This window comes from Carassius carassius, chromosome 3 (assembly GCF_963082965.1).
Source record: "Carassius carassius chromosome 3, fCarCar2.1, whole genome shotgun sequence".
Classification (NCBI taxonomy): domain Eukaryota; kingdom Metazoa; phylum Chordata; class Actinopteri; order Cypriniformes; family Cyprinidae; genus Carassius; species Carassius carassius.
The window spans coordinates 19,928,087-19,949,052 of record NC_081757.1 but is presented as its reverse complement, the minus strand read 5'-3'; the positions used below and the strand labels follow the sequence as shown (position 1 = coordinate 19,949,052).

The 20,966-nt window shown below is 38.4% G+C and overlaps 2 protein-coding genes across 4 annotated transcripts in view; one reads left to right on the top strand and one right to left on the bottom strand.

Moving 5' to 3' along the window:
• The first annotated feature begins 946 nt into the window (after positions 1–946).
• Positions 947–4,697, top strand: LOC132114601 (coiled-coil domain-containing protein 96-like). The gene is made up of 2 exons (XM_059522804.1): positions 947–1,887; positions 4,219–4,697. The coding sequence occupies exons 1-2, from the start codon at positions 973–975 to the stop codon at positions 4,558–4,560; spliced, it is 1,257 nt and encodes a 418-aa protein (XP_059378787.1). The 5' UTR covers positions 947–972; the 3' UTR covers positions 4,561–4,697.
• A 6,095-nt stretch (positions 4,698–10,792) lies between these two features.
• The window catches only part of LOC132122731 (TBC1 domain family member 14-like), a 29,973-nt gene continuing 19,799 nt past the window's right edge, over positions 10,793–20,966 (bottom strand). For all 3 annotated transcript variants that reach the window (XM_059533084.1, XM_059533094.1, XM_059533103.1), the window contains 7 exons: positions 20,756–20,842; positions 20,452–20,546; positions 20,305–20,376; positions 19,301–19,429; positions 19,087–19,196; positions 18,735–18,993; positions 10,793–13,013 (listed from right to left, as the gene is read on the bottom strand). In XM_059533084.1, coding sequence (XP_059389067.1) covers positions 12,957–13,013; positions 18,735–18,993; positions 19,087–19,196; positions 19,301–19,429; positions 20,305–20,376; positions 20,452–20,546; positions 20,756–20,842 — 809 coding nt within the window. In that variant the 3' untranslated portion in view covers positions 10,793–12,956. The remainder of the gene's footprint in view (positions 13,014–18,734; positions 18,994–19,086; positions 19,197–19,300; positions 19,430–20,304; positions 20,377–20,451; positions 20,547–20,755; positions 20,843–20,966) is intronic.

The window sequence follows — 20,966 nt, the reverse complement described above, 5'->3', positions numbered from 1 at the left end:
TTCGAGGACAGCTAGAAACCTAGGAGTTGTGATGGATCATCAGTTAAGCTTCACAGACCACATTGCTACAACTACCCGGTCCTGCAGGTTTGCCTTATACAACATTAGGAAGATTAGACCCTTCCTGTCAGAGCAAGCAACCCAACTTCTTGTCCAAGCTCTTGTTCTCTCCAGACTGGACTATTGTAATGCTCTCCTGGCGGGCCTTCCTGCATGTACTGTCAAGCCTCTGCAATTGATTCAGAATGCAGCAGCGAGGGTTGTCTTCAATGAGCCAAAGAAAGCTCACGTTACTCCGCTCCTCATCAGGTTACACTGGCTACCAGTAGCTGCTCGCATCAAATTCAAGGTACTGATGCTAGCCTACAAGACGACCACTGGCACGGCACCAACTTACCTAAACTCATTGGTTAAATCTTATGTGCCCTCCAGAAGTTTGCGCTCTGCAAGTGATCGACGCCTTGTGGTACCATCCCAAAGAAGTTCAAAATCACTCTCAAGGACCTTTTCCTGGACTGTCCCCAGCTGGTGGAATGACCTCCCAATCTCAATTCGTACAGCTGAGTCTTTACTCATTTTCAAGAAACATCTAAAGACTCATCTTTTTCGCCTGCACTTAACCAACTAACACTAGCACTTTTCCTTTTCTTGTCTTTTTAATTAAAAAAAAAAAAAAAAAAAAAAAAAAACCTAATGCGCTCTATACTAGACTAACTGAGACTTGTCATGGCACTTGTATACTGTTGTTGTTCTCTTGTTGACCTGACTGCTTCTGTTGTTCTCATTTGTAAGTCGCTTTGGATAAAAGCGTCTGCTAAATGATTAAATGTAAATGTAAATGTAAATATATTGTAAGTATTTATAATGTATACATAAATACACACATATATACAGTATACATTTTGAAAAAAATTCCATGCGTATATTTATATTCATATAATGGTCAAGCAGGGTTCACAGCTGACAGAAGACATGTCTATTGTTGAGACAAGTGAACCACAGATATCTGAAACTGAGTTTGGGCAACATATGATAACAGAAGAAGAGGATGAAGAGCCCCTTATTAATGAGACCTTGGAGGACACTGAGGGTCCTGAAATAGGACATTTCATCGACGATCTTCTATCTCGTGAGGACACTGAGGAGGAAGAGCAAGACGAAGAGGATAGACATCCAGCTCCTGACCCAGAGAGTGAGAGGAGCAGCCCTATGAATGAATCAACGGTGCCTGCAGAAGAAGAGAAGACTGGCCTCAACATCAACACTGCAGAATATGTGGCCCTGCTACCTGAACTACAGGCTGAGAGTGAAAAACTCAGCAAGATAAACGCTCAGCTGCAGAACAAAATAGCAGAATACCTCAGTAAGAAGGCAGGTGATAAACATCCCAGACTGGACCGAGATATCTCAGACCAGGAGCAGTACCAACAGTACCTGGATCTCATGGAGGAGCTAAAAGTGCAGAACCACGGTGTCTCAGAGCTCCACCAACTGCGGACAGAGGAGCTGCGCCAGCAGAGCTTAGAGAAACTGAAGCAGGTGGAGCATGAGCTGAGATCCCTAGCTGCACTGAAACATGAAGCTGCAATGACTGCACTGACTGGTAAGGTGGGCAAACAGGCAGCCCTGGCAAAGGTGGAGAAGCTGCAGGCAGACGAATTGAAGCAGGAAGACAAGCTGGCATCTGTGCGTCTCAACAACATCAAGCTCAAGAACAAAATATGTCAGCTTGAGACAGAACTTAAATCCAAGCGTGAACTTGCTGATGGCTTGCTGCTGATGGACTTTGAGCAGCTCAAAACAGAGAACCAGACATTTAAAGACAAGCTGAAGGAGCGCAGCGAGGAACTACTTAGGCTCAAAAGGAAGGTCGCCTGCTCTGTGCAGGTAAATTCGATTTTTTCTTTTAATTAATGAATGAATTTGTGTGCATTAGTGTTTATATGTGTGTATTCACCACCTCATTTCAGGAGTGAGATGTGTTTTTGGGTCATTGGAAGCATGTAAATGTTAAAAATAAATTATATATAAATATAATGAAATAATTATTATTAATAATAACAAATATTTTATCTAACTGTATTATAAAATTGTTTATAATATATAATTTATAACTATTTCATTATACATGTGCTGGTCATATAATTAGAATATCATCAAAAAGTTGATTTAACTAATTCCATTCAAAAAGTGAAACTTGTATATTATATTCATTCATTACACACAGACTGATATATTTCAAACGTTTATTTCTTTTAATTTTGATGATTATAACTGACAACTAAGGAGAATCCCAAATTTAGTATCTCAGAAAATTAAAATATTGTGAAAAGGTTCAATATTGAAGACACCTGGTGCCACACTCTAATCTGCTAATTAACTCAAAACACCTGCAAAGCTTTAAATGGTCTCTCAGTCTAGTTCTGTAGGCCACACAATCATGGGAAAGACTGCTGACTTGACAGTTGTCTCAAAGACGACCATTGACACCTTGCACAAGGAGGGCAAGACACAAAAGGCCAATGCAAAAGAGGCTGGCTGTTCACAGAGCTCTGTGTCCAAGCACATTAATAGAGAGGCGAAGGGAAGGAAAAGATGTGAAAGAAAAAAGTGTACAAGCAATAGGGATAACCACACCCTGGAGAAGATTGTGAAAAACCCATTCAAAAATGTGGGGGAGATTCACAAAGAGTGGACTGCAGCTGGAGTCAGTGCTTCAAGAACCACTACACAGAGACGTATGCAACACATGGGTTTCAGCTGTCACATTCCTTGGGTCAAGCCACTGTTGAACAACAGACAGCGTCAGAAGCGTCTCGCTTCAAAAAGGACTGGACTGTTGCTGAGTGGTCCAAAGTTATGTTCTCTGATGAAAGTAAATCTTGCATTTCCTTTGGAAATCAGGGTCCCAGAGTCTGGAGGAAGAGAGGAGAGGCACACAATCCACAATGCTTGAGATCCAGTTTCCACAGTCAGTGATGGTTTGCGGTGCCATGTCATCTGCTGGTGTTGGTCCACTGTGTTTTCTGAGGTCCAAGGTCAACGCAGCCGTATACCAGGAAGCTTTAGAGCACTTCATGTTTCCTGCTGCTGACCAACGTTATGGAGATGCAGATTTCATTTTCCAACAGGACTTGGCCCCAGCACACAGTGCCAAAGCTTCCAGTACCTGGTTTAAGGACCATGGTATCCCCGTTCTTAATTGGCCAGCAAACTCGCCTGACCTTAACCCAATAGAAAATCTATGGGGTATTGTGAAGAGGAAGATGTGATATGCCAGACCCAACAACGCAGAAGAGCTGAAGGCCACTATCAGAGCAACCTGGGCTCTCATAACACCTGAGCAGTGCCACAGACTGATCGACTCCATGCCATGCCGCATTGCTGCAGTAATTAAGGCAAAAGGAGCCCCAACTAAGTATTGAGTGCTGTACTACATGCTCATACTTTTCATTTTCATACTTTTTAGTTGGCCAAGATTTCTAAAAATCCTTTCTTTGTATTGGTCTTAAAGGGATAGTTCACCCAAAAATCAAAATTATATCATTAATAACTTACCCTCATGTTGTTCCAAACCCGTGAGACCTCCGTTTATCTTCGGAACAAAGTTTAAGATATTTTAGATTTAGTCCGAGAGCTCTCAGTCCCTCCATTGAAGCTGTGTGTACGGTATACTGTCCATGTCCAGAAAGGTAAGAAAAACATCATCAAAGTAGTCCATGTGACATCAGAGGGTCAGTTAGAATTTGTTGAAGCATCGAAAATACATTTTGGTTCAAAAATAGCAAAAACTACGACTTTATTCAGCATTGTCTTCTCTTCCGTGTCTGTTGTGAGAGAGAGTTCAAAACAAAGCAGTTTGTGATATCCGGTTTGCGAACGAATCATTCGATGTAACCGGATCTTTTTGAACCAGTTCACCAAATCGAACTGAATCATTTTGAACGGTTCAGGTCTCCAATAAACATTAATCCACAAAGGACTTGAGCTGTTAACTTTTTAAATTTGGCTGACACTCCCTCTGAGTTAAAACAAACTCAATATCCCGGAGTAATACATGTACTCAAACAGTACACTGACTGAACTGTTGTGAAGAGAGAACTGAAGATGAACACCGAGCTGAGCCAGATAATGACTCGTTCACGAGTCGTGAACAAGTAACTACCTATATTGACTTCAAAATTGTGTTTTTACACATTTTTTGTCCCACAACTTCAGGGCATTTCCCATGTGAAAGAGAAGCTGCATTTCATGCAGATGGAGAATAAGGTCAAGCACTCTCAACTGATGAAGACAGATGCATTGGTGGCTCTTAAACGTGAAGTACTGACACGTACTCGTCAGGCTCGTGACGGACTGCGTGCAGACAACCTGAAGCTGCAGCAGCGCTGTGGCCTGCTGGGAAACACCACACTGCTGCAGGACTTTGAGAAGAAGGTAGACACCTCCGAATTCCTGCAGCAGAGACTAGAGATGTTGAAGAGACGTCACACTGAGCTCATGCTGAAGTGTGCAGGAGTCAAGCAGAAGATCGAGCAAAGCAAACCAGAGGGACAGTGACAACACAAGTGCACGTGCTTTTCCTTTCAGTAATTGAGTTAAATACAATGAATAGAATTTAACATGACAAAGCTTATCTTTTGCAAAGCATTAAAGTTGATAGAAAAGCGGAATGTTTGGTGAGATATAGTTCTTTGAATTTGGCATCTTAAATAGTATTCAAATAGTATTTATCTTAGTTGTTTTCTTTTGTTGATTGTCACAGTACTGACTTTTACTGTAGAAAAAATAATGTTCACTTTAGATTTTGATTGGCCATTTGATTAAACTTGTCTTGTTGTCTATGCTGTTGACATAAAAAAATTGGAGTCGTGTGACTCCATGAAATGAAAATTTTCATAAGGATATTAATTTGTCAGTTTTGTGGTTTGTTGTACTTTATTGTGAGTGCATAATACAATAATTTTTTATATTATCAATTAGAACAAAAACAATTTAAGAGATTCTTTAATCATTAAAAGATTCATACAATGTGGTAAAGTACCATATATAGTGCTAATACAGCTTGAAGTTAATGATTAAGGTGCGGTGTAGCGATCATGTTACTATCAGTAAAATCAGTGTGATTGGTGGATGTTTACATGCATTATTCTGCAGTAAAACACTACAGTTAGAAACGTTTTGACATTTAATGCAGAAGATTAAATATATAGCAAACTCAAACAGTAAACATGCAGTCATTTGTAATGATACCATAACAACGAAAAATAATAGATAGATAGATTACCGAGCTAATTCTTCAGTTATGAAACAAGGTAAAACACATTCCAGCAGCATGATCAAAGATCTCGATCATTGATTGCTTACTCTTCACCCAGCTCATCTGAGGATGAACACAGACATGAGAACCCTTCTTTGGGACAAAACTGATAGAAAGAAAAGATCACAGTTACTCCATAGTCTCAGGAAGAGCTTCTTTCCTGAGGCTGTGACACTTCTGTACGCCACACCACCAAACTAACCTGCACCTGCTCTTTTACTGCACTGGTCTCAGTACTTTACATACATTATTTGCACTATTCATATTTTGCACTGACTGCACATGGTTAAAGCTATTACACTATAAACTGTCTAAAGTTGTTACTGTACAAGCACAGTAAACTATTTCTACAAAACAATATCATTGCACTACTGATATTTTGCATATAATACATTGTTCAACAATATTTTTGCACACTCATCCAACTGTATTTATTACCACTGTTCTCACGTTCCTGCTGTTCATAATGTATATATAATCCTTCATTGCTCTGTTCATAATGTACATACAATCCCTACATTGCATTCTTTATTGCATATTTATATTCTGTATATACTCTGATCAATATTGTATATAGCAACTCCACTGTACATTCTGTAGCCTATATCATAGCTTTACTTACTCTGCACTTTTATGTATATAAAACACTATATTATTGCACTTCTGGTTAGATGCTAACTGCATTTCATTAGCTCTGTACTTGTACTCTACATAATGACAAAGTTGAATCCAGAGGTGGAAAGAGTACAAAACTATTCTACTCAAGTAAAAGTACCATTACATTAATGGAATTTTACTTAAGTACAAGTAAAAGTACCAGTCTAAAAATCTACTCAAGTAAAAGTAAAAAGTAGCTCATTTAAAATTTACTCAGAGTAAAAATTTCTTAGTTACATTTTAACAGTGGAAGGGAGTCAAAAATGGGACAGGCCAAGGTTGTCAAACTCAGTTCCTGGAGGGCCACAGTCCTGCACAGTTTAGATATAACCCTTATTAAACACACCTAATCCAGCTAATCTAATCATTTAGGTTTATTTGAAAACTACATGATATGTGTGCTGAAGCAGGGTTAGAACTAAACTCTGCAGGGCTACGGCCCTCCAGGAACTGAGTTTGACACCCCTGGGATAGGTCTATTAATCTCAAACTAGTTGTTTTTAATTAAAGGAATGAGTTATTTAGAATAATAAAACATTTGGGCTGTTACCAGGCAAATCAGTATCAACAAACTCATCTTTTAATGCAGAGGAAATGCAGAAGATTCATTGGAAGTGGCATTTAGATGTATTACACTGTTTAGTGCAGACAAGAATGCATTTAACCTGCAGTTACAAATGCATGAATAATGTTTTGATATACAAGACATAAAATGTTTAATACTCATTTGAAATGATAAGAAATGAATTATTTAAAACAATCAAAAGATACTTTAAATGTGAAATTAAAATGGACAGTATGTGTCAGCAAGTCACTGTTAATAAGTGAGTCATTGCGATTGAACCGAATCATTTAAACGGTTGATTCATTCAGGAACGAAACACTGTCACATTGCTCAGAGACGCAAAACTGTGCTTTGGTGGCTGTGTTTGGAATTATTTTCTGTTGTAGAAATAGAGCTAAAAAAAGGCAATATGGTGTCTGAACGCAAGTCTCTTATTTAACTTGTTTACTGAACTGTTATATATATGTATGTATATATTCATGATGATTTTTGGAGGAAAAGATGGCATTCTTTGTGTGATTTTGATTTAATATATTAAATTATATAAATATGTGAATTTTCTGCCCCTATATCTTCAATTTTGTGATCATTCTAAATGCATTTTAGGAGACTGAATCACAGTGAAAGAACGCACTATAAATGCGTGCGCACATCATTAAAACAAAAAATAGCACACTCCTCACCACTGTCTTTTTTGGCTAATTTGTGCAAAACCTTTTGCTCAAAGCTTCATTTTAACCACCAATGCAACGATGCAATTATTTAGCTTACATCTACATTCTTGCGCAGGGTTGATGTTTTGTCGAGATTTTATAAGCTGCTAGTTTGGTCTTCCTAGGCAAGTACAGCTTACACTGCATAATAGAGCATAAATATGGCCATGGGATCACTTCATTTCCTTCGAGTTCAACTGCAGAATATGACGGGGTTTCGTTTTCAGCGGTGTCTGCACCACTAACGCCTGTTTTGACCGTCTGCATCTTTCTTGTGATTTTAGCGCCAGTTTGCCCTCCTGCCCATTATTTACTGCCGTAGTTTCCAGGGAGCGATTTATTTTTTTTATTTTTATTTTTTTTTACTCAGTAATTAATGTGTTTTAAAATGTAGCGAAGTACAATACTTCAAACAAAATATACTTAAGTAAAAGTAAAATTACAGATTTTAAAAATTACTTTAAAAAGTATTAGTACACAAAAAAGCTACTCAATTACAGTAACGCGAGTAAATGTAATTCGTTACTTTCCACCTCTGGTTGAATCTAATCTAATCTAATCTAAAGCAGTGTTCTCAAACTCAATTCCTGGAGAGCCACAGCTCCGTCTCACAGCTGCTTGGAAGTTTCTAGTTATCCTGAGCTTGATTAGCTGGATCATGTTTGTTTGATTAGGGTTGAAGCTAAACTGTTACTTAGTTTGAGACCCCTAATCTAAAGCTTTATGTCACTGTTCTTTTCTCATTATGTTTATCACAGTGCCAGCAGATGGCAATATTTGTTATGTCAAGTCAACTAGGCAACATTTCTATTCTAATTTTTCCATTCAAATGTGTTCTGTTATTCAAATTTATTCTTTAAAGAACTCGATTTCACATATTTGACATTGAATTACAGAGGGTAATGCTCAACAAACAAATAATGTTTGGTTTTAGCACGTAACTTTTGCAGTGTCTGAGTGGAAGAACATGCTTCAGCTGTATTTTCCAAGCCGTTGCTGGAAGGTCATGGTGGAACATTTAAATAACTTTTACAAGATTAACTACTGACTGCTTCCACTTCTAGAAGGGTGTTTTCCATTAAACATCATTATAGGTGATGTTGGTTTTGCTAATTAGACACAATCTATTTAAAAAACTATGAGCAGGTTATGGCCTCCCACAGGAAATGCAGCTGATGGTGGAACAGGGTCATGGGCAGAAGTGTCCGCTCACAGCTCCGAGGTGTTACCATCTAATGACATGTTTGTATGCAGGTGAGAAACTAGTGCTATTAAAAGACCACACCACCAACACATTCTACAACAGACAACATCTGGTTACGCAATACTATGCCGATCTTTTAAAAATGTCCAAAATTATGTTAGGAACGTTAATATTGGCAGGCTTGTCTTGTTTTATTCGAGGCCATTGATCAAGTGTAATTGGTCATCAGTTCTTTGAATGATCTTGCTTTCAGAAGTCCTTTATTAATACATTATGTGAAAAAGTGCAGTTCTGAGAGACTACGCAGCAACTGCACATATAGGAAGCAATTTTTGAGGTCTGCTAGTTTTAAACAAAACGTTATAGAAGTGATCTTTCTTAAAAACAGCAATTTTTTTTAGCTGTATCTGTTTTAAATTCTGCATCTTACTAGTATTACCAGTTTAGATGGAGTTGGCTTCTGGAAATCCATGTGTAACTGGGTATTGGATTTCTGAATGAGAAAATTCACACAGCAAAACAAGCAAAAATACATTCATTTTATAATCGTAAATTCTGGACCTTCAGTCCCTTGTTCATCAGCATTGCAGTATTTTTATTTTATATTATTTAGTCACAATACACCTATCGTCTGTGCTGTGTTGGGTCTGCTGTAGTGAATGCTGTTCTCACTAGATTAAAGGACCTTAAACAAGAATTAATACATACTATGAACACACAAAAGGTCCATAGTGAACATATGCATACTTACACTTACAATACAATAGATGACACGGAAAACAACACTTTTTATCATATATTATAAAATATGCAATAAACATAAACTTTATTATTAAATTTTAATAGTAATATTTTGTTATATTAATAAAAAAGCCTATTGCATATTCATGTTATTATACATTAATAGTAAAAACAATAAATAAATATTAAACTGTGCTTTAAACTGTGTTAATTAGGTTTGGTCACCATTTACATTATCTTTTTTTTCTATCAGTCATACAGTTTTGATTAATTTGATCTTGTTTTGAATAAGCTCTGTTATGCCGTTGTTTCTGATGTACAGTAAAACAGGAATGGTGATGATTTTGTGTTCTGTTTTATTAGAATTAAGAACATTGTACAAGACAACTGTTTTTACACTGAAGAAAGAAATTTGCTTTTGTTTTATTCTGTCTATTTTTTTAAAATAGTATTTTAAAGCATCCCTGTAATCCTGGTAAGAACTGGGTGATTATTGTCTGTTTACATGTTCTTTTGCAGTAAAATGAACACTACAGTTAAAGGTAAAACAGTTAGTTAGGCATTTAAAGCAGAATGTTTAAGAAATACTTAGCTCATGATAAGAATGAAAAGAATGACAGCATTACAGGAAGAGGGTTTCTGAGCTAATACTTCACTTAAGAAATGAACAAAATGGTTCGTTTGAGCATGTTGATCATCACCACAACAGCTTCACTAAAGATCACGATCATCGACTGCTCTCATGGCTCTCTTCACCCAGCTCATCTGAGGATCCACGCACAAACGTTTACCCCTGTTTGTGATGATACTGACAGAAAGAAAATATCACAGTTACTCCACACAGAGATCATTATACTCAGTTTTTACACATTTAAATAGATTTCCATTCAACAGTCTTGACAAATTATTTTGATTATGATGACAAATGAAAACTCACACGACTCCAGGTTTGTTGCATTGCACAGTTGTATCACTATAGGAATCAATTTTAGCAATGGGGATTTTTCTCACATAATATGCAAAACAGCATTCGGACGGATCAGTGGCATCTGTGTAAAAAAAATAATATAATAAATATTTTGACATCAATCACTTAAATGTTAACAAATTGCTCGTTGTAGAAAAATTATTAGATCACTAATTCATACTTGGAAATGACCTTTATAACAGTTAAATTTCAATTCACACCACAGAACAAATAAATAATGAAGCTTTCAGGTGACTTACCTTTGCACATGACACTGGACTGGAGGAATGCAGCCGCCAGAAGACCAATAAAAAGACAAAGACAATACTGATGCATAACTGCAGATTTCTCTTCTTCTTGAGATAACGCTGATATCAAAAAGATGTCCTACAAACTTTACCACGGGTTTTAAAGGTAAAAGAGGAGGGGGTGAGTGTGGTTTTGGTCAGGGGGCAGGTTATAGGTGAGAAATGTTCCACTGTGATCAAACCAAAAAAAGTGCTCATAAGTCTTATAGGAAACAGTTTTGTGGTTATTTCATGTAGCAAAACTGCTCCTCATGTATGACTCACCATCTCAGTGCCATCACTCTCAGTGTGAACACTAATGAAGTGAACACACAATAGACCATAAATATATACATATCTATTTAATTCTATATCATCTGTACTGACACAACAAAAGCAAAGCAGCCTTTTAGGACAAACACAGAAGAACAGAGACCGGTCAAAGCGTGTTTTGAGACCTGTGTCAGTGCATGCTCAAATAACATCTGAAAGCTTCAAGTGTGGGATTGCATGCACACAGTCTGCTCTGGACACTTTCAGTGTTCATTTCACATCATAATGCCTTTATCTTACCACCTAATTCTGTCAATTCATACACAAAACACACACACACTGCACAATACATTACTGTACTTTATGATCAACATATCCTGTGTTCCTGGATGGCCTATGCTCTTTTGAACAGCATGAATTGTTTTGATGGTACGCACACGCAAGGAATCACAACATAACGAAGTTGTTTACACACAGTCATCTTTCATTACAATTAAGATCGTCTTCACTCCTTTTATTGTACATAACCCCAAACAACTGAAAGCACTGGATACATATGAAGTCTTTAAAGTTATTTTTCTGAGTTATTTCAAAACCTTGGACTTAAGGCAAAAATAAAAAGCCATTTATTTAAAGCTCCTGGTGTTTGTCCCCCAGATATAAAAATATTCTATTTAAATATTGAGGGCAATTAATTATCGGATTATAATGAAAACAGCCAACATTAACACAATACAAATTCTGGGGTTCCTACATGGTAATGAAAAGAAACAAAACATGAAATAGCAGAGCATAGTAAAGATGACAGTGAGAATCTATAAATATATTTTAAAAGAAGTGCAAAGCAGTTTATTGCAGTAGTGTGGTTTGGACCACAGAAAAAGGTGGGAGGTTTTCCTTCGATCACAGTGATCAGAAAGTAGTATAATCTCACCACATTATCTAGAAAATAACTGAACATAAACTTACTTTAGAGTGTGCAAGATATCAAGTACCATTCAATATTCTGGTGCCTTCAGCTTGTTTACATATTACTGTGTACATACAGTATACAGTACACACTTACACTCTCTGAGAGGATATGAAATTTAAGTCTTTTTCCTCACAAAAATAATCATCCATGAATTCTAATCAATACAATAAATAAGCATCTGGATGTTTAATGTGATGCTGTCCATACTTCTCAGTGAAAAACATTCACCAAAATGAGATTTAAAAAAAAAAAAACACGTGAAAAATGCTTTTATTGGTGTTCCATATGATCTCAAAAATTAGGCCAGTTTAGTGCATGTTATTTACATTAAACAAGTAAAGATTATTAAGTATTTTAACATGGTATTTTATATATTACGAATAATAAGATTTTATCTGATCTTAATCTCAATTTGATGAATTGTTGAATGTCAAGAATAATTTACAGCAAAATCTAGAGAAGCTTGTTTCTGTTATTAATGAGGATGATATGAGATGTCATCATAATGCTGTGAAACCACCATCATCACTGAACTCATACTCCTACTCAATCTTTCTTTTCAACACTTTAACCACCTTGAAATCTAAGCTGCACCACAATGTTAAAGCCACATTTATTATGCTAAAGTCCTGTTCTGTAAGCATGAATTGAAACCAAACTTTGGAACTTCAGAAACACTAGTATTCCAGAATGTTTGGTTTTGAACTGGCACAACAAAAACAACAACAAAAGATAAGAGAGGAGAGAGAAAAGTAAAAAGGGACAGAGAAATCCAGTAACAATAATATGAACACAGCAAAATTTTTCAATATCCACTCAAATCTCTGAATAAAGACATTTGTGAGACAGAGAACAGAAACACAGATTACATACAGGGAGTAAGAGGTAGAATAAATAATAGTTCAGTGTGCAATAAGTCTTAGAAACAATGGTAAAAACAACACATAAAAACAACCTCAGAAACCCACAGCAAAACATATATTATTTTATTTTGCTTAATTGGAAATGTCTCGATTAAGATTAGGGAGGCAGAAAAGAAAGTAATGATAGGACATTTCCACACCTAACTGAAAGTCGGGGTGTACATTCATGTGATGTGTTGCCTCCGTTCCAGCCCTGTGAGGTCAGTGTGTGGAAGAGGACACATACAATGGCCACTGGAACTAATATTCTCTGATGAGTACAACACATGTAAAGTCAACATGACTTTCTCTCTTAGTCTCTTTGAGGTTGAAGAGAAGACTGGAGTTGCACCCTTAGTGTTTCAGTAGTGGACTGCCACGGTCTTGTCCTTTCTGCAAAGCCTGAAGAACCTGTGGGGGGGGGGGGGGGTTACACAAAAAAAACAGAAAAAGACTATTGAAGTTAAAACACAATTAAAATATGAACAGCCTTGTATCACTCTGCTATTTATAACATTGAAGTTATAACAAATCTAGTGTCTGCTTTTTGGATGTGTGGGATTATAAATATATAAAATGTTAAATCTAGTTTCCAATATTATAGTATATAAACTGAAAAAGTTATGTACATTTTGTTTTTAAATTTTGAGGTTAAAAAAAAAGGATAAAATCAGGAAGCCTCATAAAATGAGGTAATGACCCTTTGTCTTTGTGCTCTTCCTTGCCATTTGGCTTTTTAAGACTGATTGGATTAGCACCAATGCATTTGAATGACACTGTTATGCTGATGAGATCAGGGATACTGCATTTGCATGCTTTGTTTAGATGGTCTCCACCTCTATGTATCCCTCCCCCTTGAAATGTATAAAATCTCCAAAGTATCATTGCTTTGGTTAGACTTGGATGACTGCAGCGACGCACAGTGAGTCCTCAATAAAGTGGAACTTCTGTATGAAAGATATCCCAACGTCTCCTGGTCTTCGCTTCTGAGCTTCCAAAAGTTTTTGCTGCCGTGACCCGGATAGAGCTTCTCATCTGAATCCAGATTGAAACTTCAATCTCAACAAAGATCTGACTTCATTCCAGACTGAATCTTTCTGTACAACCTAGGGTTGGGGAGTGTAACTCTATTCAAAAGAAACTTTAAGTCCAGTACAAATTTGTTATCCACTACTCTTCCGCCAGAGAAGAGTTAACAGACAGCTGTAGTGTTTGGTTAACTAAGTTACCCTCTAAAATATTTATTTTAGAGATAAAAGTTATCCTCTGTTTCGGCAGGGAAGAATTGATTACACTCTGTTCAGACAGGGAAGATTAGCTTATGTGCTAATATTTGGTACCCTCTGTCGATCAGGGACGTTTTAGTGTCCTGATGTGTAAGAAAGACACAAGAAAGTCCTGATGTGTAAGAAAGAACGAGGAGCGAGGCCGGTGGAGTGATTGGGAAATGAGCGACACCTGTGACCCACCACCGGTCTCGAGGCCCACGGAGGAGATGGAACGATATAAAACTGGAGCAACGACAGTGAAGGACGAGAGAGGACCAGGCCTGGGCTTTATTTTATGTTAGTCGTCCGTGAGGGGCTGATGCGCTGTTTTGTGTTTATTTTTGTAATTAAAGTTCATTTTGATTGTCCGCCGGTTCCCGCCTCCTTCTTCCTGATGTTTAGGAAGTTTTTATTATTACAGTGGTGCCGAAGCCCGGGAGAAGGAGGGACGCGCTGCTGAAGATCCCTCGCCGCTGTGGTGAATCCGCGGTGCCATCGAGCAGGCGAGGAGTGTGCCGCCATGGACGCTCGAGGCGGTGGGCTGGAGTGAGTTGCCGGGGACGGGCGAGCTCGCTGCCAGCCGCCCGCGATGTGGAGGGGCGGCTGCCGTCCGTGAGGGAGCCGGCGCCGTTCGCCAGGGGGCAGGAGCCTGCTGCCTCCGTGAAGGCATCCGGAGGGGCAGGGAACGGGGGACTCCTGCTGGCTGCCCAAAACCGGAGGAGCCGTCGCCGTCCACCGGGCAGAGAGGGGTGTCGTGCTGTCCGCCGAGGGCCATCCAGTGCCACCGCCAGGCACCGCGGAGGAGATCACCCAGCTGGTGGAGGGCCGAGCAGCAGTGCTTCTGGGAACCGGAATTCTTTTTTTTCCCTCTTTCCCCTCTCTTGTCTCTGTCGCTCCTCCTTCCATCTCCTTTCCTCTTGCCTCGTCTGTCCTACCCCCAGGTTCCCGCAGGTCCCCGTGAGTGGTCCCCCCCAGAAGGAGGGGTGGGGAGTAGAGCGCAGTCTCGGGAGTACCCCCCAGCCTGCAAGGGGCGATGGGGGTATGTGATGAGTGGGGCGGGGCCGAGGGCCGTGGGAACGAGGAGCAAGTGGAGTCCGGTGGAGTGATTGGGAAATGAGCGACACCTGCGACCCACCACCCGCCCCACTCGTCACAAAGACTTTACAAAACGTTGAGAAGGAATGCTAAGCTGATTCCAACAACTAAGGTGGACTAGCTTCTCCTTCATGGACAGACAGTGAGTTCAAATCATTGCTAGGACAGCACATGGACTCAATAGTGACAGAGTCAGTCAGATTGGATTTGATAAAGAAATTTGGTATTGATCCAGAAAAATTATGGTCAATTGAGGAATGTAAAAAGGTACTAGGATCAAGTATTTGCAAAAACAATGTGAAAGGCATTATCTGCTGCCACAGAGAATTTAGTTTAGCGCTAACTACGCAACAGTCTCAGCATAACTCTAAGCTAGAGAAACAGAACAAAGAGCTCAGAGCTAGAGTATCTAGCCGTAATCTAGAGAAATACTAGAGTATTGAAACAGATGTAGCCATCCAGCTAGTAACTGATGTGCCTGAAAATTAACTGAAGGTATGTGGCACTAGAAGATCTCAGAGAATTGAGGGAATTGAATGTGTTCCTCCAAACTCTTCCGTTGTCTATGTACAAACTGTTGTCAAAGCGCTAAGACCTAAAAATATAGAGACAATCCCAGAGCAAAAGTAAAAGTCCCAATAAAGAGGGCAGTTGTCATTAGTGTGGTAAAACTGGACACTGGATGAAGAAGACATTAGGAGGAATTAACAGCTTTACTCAGCTCCTACTCAGGCTACTTACCACTCTGAAGCTGCCCCTCTCCCCACTGCACTTTACTGTTGGAGCAGCTTGCTCAGGTGTTTACTGTTAGGGCCTAACTTCCCCAGTAATGTAAAACAAAGATGAAAGATCCTTTGTAAATAAAACTACAAGAAGCTGTCACTTCCTTTCATTAAGAGAACACTCACAACCTTCAAAGCTATACTACATCACACTCCAGTCACCTATCCTTTTTGGGTTATGATTAGAGCTGAAACAACAAATCGATTTAATCGATTAAAATCGATTATTAAAATAGTTGTCAACTAATTTAGTCATCGATTCGTTGCTAAATAACTTTTATTTGCCGTAAGCGGCTCATTTCGTGCATATTTCAAATCTGCGTTGACCAAAGTGTGGCAGTAATGAGCCACCGGAGGTTTTACTCAGCCAGTACAGCAGGAGAAGTAGCGAATAGCCAATAGCTGGCCTCGTTTTATGTCACGTGCTTCCCGAGCAGCGTCTCTGCAGCATTCAGCGTGATGTGGGAGTACTTTACTTTGAGCCTTTAAAAAAGAAGAGTAACCTGTAAACTCTGCACTACTGAACTGTTTAAGGGGACGTTCACATATCGCGTCTTTTGCGCGCTCAAGTTCGTTATTTCCAACACCGCACAGAGTTAAAAACATTTCAACTTTTCAGAATGCCGCAAGCGCACAGCGGGTCATGTGACAAGAACTAACCAATCAGCTTCATCCTTTCCCGTAACAACGTTAAAAGCTCAGTCAAGATGAAAGGAACAGCTGATCATAGTTGTATATGGATTTCCATTTTGAAATAAATTTAGTAGCAGAGCTACTGCAAGCGATTTTTTGAGCTGCAAATCCATTTATCCTTTGCTGAAATTTCCGCGTCTTCAAGGAGAGAGCACATAATGGTTGCTTAGCAAAGACAGACGCCTCAGGGGCGCTTCTGCCCGAGCGCTTTGGAAAGAAGGAGAAAGCGGTGCGCCTAGCGTTTTCCACGCGTTTTAGGCGCGATTTGAGAACGGCCCCTAAGACTTTCATTTGTGCAGATTCTCCAGTACAATGTTGTTTGCAAATGTTTAGTCGTAAAAGCTGATAACATTGCTTTTTAACAGTTAACATTTAAAGCTATACAAACATGTTCTGTGATCAGTTTGCCGTTTACCAGTTCAAAATTCAGTCGTGCAGCCCAATTATGACTGGATGAGAGAGGTAAATGTTTAAAGATATTTGAAATGCACTTTTTTTCTAAGTATTCACTGTTCTTTTTCACACAGCAGGTTTTTTGTGTGCGTCCAATTTTTTTTTTCTGGACAACCTTCTGATGGATTTTACTTTAAATTGTGAGTTCCATTCAGGTTTCATGCCATTGGCACTTTTTTTCCGAAGGATTGTTTACAATTTCACAGCAAAAGCTATAAAGCTGTTTCCCAGTAAATAATAAAATACAATGCACTGCAATTTTATTCTGTTTTATCCTTATTCTTCGTGAAAATATGTTCTGAAAGATTCCTTAAGCTTTGTTCGGGATGTTAAACTACTTTAGGAGCTCTAAGGACTGCCATGGTGAAAACATTATTTGAAATCTCCTTGTGAAATTTAGTATGGGTCAGTGTTCTGATTACAGAAGAGTTCGACAAAGGATTACTAACACAATAAAACAACTCCAGGTATATTTTTGATGAGGATATGACAGTGCAAAATGGTTAAAATCTCTTAAAAATATATGCTGAAGGATAAAGACCATTTATTAATAATTTACTTGGGGAAAAAATGGAAAGAACTAAAATATAAGTACATAAACCGATTAATCGTAAAAATAATCGACTGATTAATCGATTATCAAAATAATCGTTAGTTGCAGCCCTAGTTATGATGTTTTGTAATGACTGATGTTTCATTAGAGGATGGAGATGTTGTACAGTAAAGTCCAAACACCAACTACAGGGACAGACCAGGACACACACAGACCAGTGAGGAGCCCAGGGAAGAACCGAAGTGCAACAGGCCTCAGGGGCCAACCCTGTGGTGAAGACTTCCCCTAAGGTTTCCCCTATCAGTAGTTTTATCCCCACCTCACTGGTCCATAGGTGTCAAATTACTTAAAAATAGGTTGAGAAAGAACAATTTACAATCAGCAGAAGTCTAAAAATGTCTATGCATGAATACTGCTGGTCTGCTGTTTCTTTGTTTTCTTGTGTTGCAGGTATGTGTACATGCCATATCACCTTCATATGTGACACCCTGGTGTAAAGCATCCCCTCAGACATCCATGAACAAGCTTCATGAGGACAAAGAGTCATCTGAGGGAATCTACGTAGGAAATGGACTACAGAAAACAGACTTCACGGCTATACAGGCACTATGGACTTCAAGGCTTCCACTCTTATGCTATATGGTTTTCTGTGTCATCATGTAGTTTGTACGACATGTTACCATTCATGACAAATGTTTCAACAGTTATGGTTCTAAAAATAAATAATACACCTAATAAATCTAGGACAAGACACAGAATAAGTTATATGTGCCTTTAACCTTTTCAAGATGGGGCTAATGTTAACAAACATAGGCCATAGAATGTAGTTATAAAGGTTTAAATTTGTATTATGTGAGAGTTATTAGAACTCTAAACGGGAGGACTGTGGGATTACAAATTTATAAAATGTTAAATCTAGTTTCCAATATTATAGTATATAAACTGAAAAAGTTATTTACATTGTGTTTTTACATTTTGAGGTAAAAGGGATTAAATCAGGAAGCATATGAGGTAATGATCCTTTGTCTTTGTGCTCTTTCCTTGCCATTTGTCTTTTAAAGACTGATTGGATTACCACCAATGCATTTGAATGACACTGTTATGCTGATGAGATCAGGAAATTACTTAAAAATAGTCCTCAATAAAGAGGAACTTCTGTATGAAAGATATCCCAACGTCTCCTGGTCTTTGCTTCTGAGTTTCCAACAGATGCTATTAATCGTTTGACAGCGCTAATTTTAATGCATGTGATGTGTTTATGTGTGATTGTTTATAAAAAGATGCGCACTTGTGCCCATTTCTTGTGCTTGCTGTTCATGCTGATGGTGGTTGTGCTGGAGAAGATCTCCTCAGCAGAGATGTATTCTGGCAGGCGCGTCAGGAACTGAGCAATGTGGATGAAGTCCATGTGTTTGAGGATGTCCTCATAAAGTCGCAGAATCCCCAGTGCTGTGCGGAAGAGAAATTCATCGCCATCACGACAGAACACGTCCCACACTCGGCATGCAATGTCCAGTGGGAGAGATTTACTGTACAAGGTGAAGATCCTACACAGACAAGAGCAGATCTATGATCAATACATCTCTGCCTCAAAACTCAGGGGCACATTTCTGACAGAAGAAACAAAGTAACTCACTTACCAGTCAATTAAATAAATATCAGAGGACAGGTTGTTATTTTTGAAATGTGCAAAAAGCTTTGGTAGATTTTCTTCAAAGAAAACTTCAAATGCTGCGAAGTATGTCAACATCTAAAAAAATTAAATAAAATAAGAGCATGTGAAGAGTCTTGACTAATGACTATTTTCTTATTGATCGCACAACTTAAAAGACTTCAGGACTGCTCATAACTCACAAGGCTGTGGTCCACTCTGTAGAAAGCCATTTGACAAGGCTTGTTCAACAAATTGGCAAAAGCAATGAAGGCATCAGCAATGTCCATGTTGAGAATCAACACTGCTGCTATAAAGGACATTCCCTGCACCTACACATCAAACAACAAACACATAATAATAGTTTACGAATGTGAGGATTTATCTTTAATGCTAAGCTTAAACTGATGAACGAGTGAGGCTTACAAAATAGCATCTATTCCTAGCCCTAAAACAACATGCGTTAGCCCCTAAGATCAGATAGTCAGATCAGTGCTTCCTTTCTGTATTCACACTTCTAATAACAAGCACAGATGCAGCATGGGTCTTAATAACGCTCATGTTCAACAAATACACTACTGGTCAAAACTTTGCAATAATTAAGACTCCAGCCATGGTGAGCATAAAAGACATGGTTAAAAATTGTTATTCTTTCAATAGATTATCTGAATTAAAAGTTTTTTCACAAAGTTTTTATTTCTATTCTTCATGCAAACTTACTAAACAAGGCAGTTAAAATATATTAGATATTCTGAATTAAATTGTTGCAGTGGAGGTGTTTAAGTAACAGAATAATGGTAATAAATAAACATTTATAATATGACCTTCACACCCAGCATCTATGTGGAGGTGTAAGTGCAAGATCTCTTTGGCCAACAACTGGTATTGTGGTTTGTGAGCAGGATGTAAGAGGGCTGTGCAGCACAAATTGCTCATCGTTCTCACAATTGCAACGCTATTATTTTTAAGGCTCTGCTTATCACATGTTTAATAACTGGAACAGAACCAGATGTACGACACAGCATCTCTGTCAGTTTCTGTTTGACTCTGTAAACAGCTCTTTGTATGAGTCAATACTCAAACAAACTGAGGTTTAGATGAAATATGGGTCATAGTGGGATAAAGAGGGGTTTCACCTATAAACACTGCAGTGGTGCAGAGCACATTTAAAAAAACATTAGACATCACTTGGAGAATCGAGACTTACATATCCCACATCAGGACGATAACAAGTGTAAGCTCCCAGAATGCTGTGCAATACATCATGGTATGGGCCTCCCTGAAAATAAAACCCCAAAATATGAAGACAATTCAGCAGATGATATAAAACTCCAGAAACAACAATGCACCCTACCTGTTGGAAGATACAGAGATTGGGAAAGGTTCTGGAAATGTCTAACTTGATCAGTTCTAGACTGGCTTCTCGATCAGCATGAGACAAGCCTGCATCTGAAAAATAAGCAATTATAAGTTACAAAAGAGCATTAAAGCAAAGGAGTTTAACAGCGAGGAAAGCTGCTGATAAAAGAACATAAAAAGAGGATGGTAAAAGCATAAAAAAGGATAATAAATAATGTTTTATATGATATTACATAAGTTATTCAAGCAAAAGAGAGGAGCATTTTTCATTTGGAAAAATGAAAATTTCTAGCAATCACCTTCAATCTCTGTTTCTGCAGCAGCTGTTGGGGCTACAAAGGCATTCCACTTTTCTTTGGCTCTTGCCAAACAGATGTTATACAGCTCTGTTTAAAACACACACACACACAAATAATAATGTGTTATTTACATGTAAATAGGTCATTTATGCTTGCATATGTAAATATTGGTAGATGAAACTATGATCCGCACTCACAAAAACAGAGAACA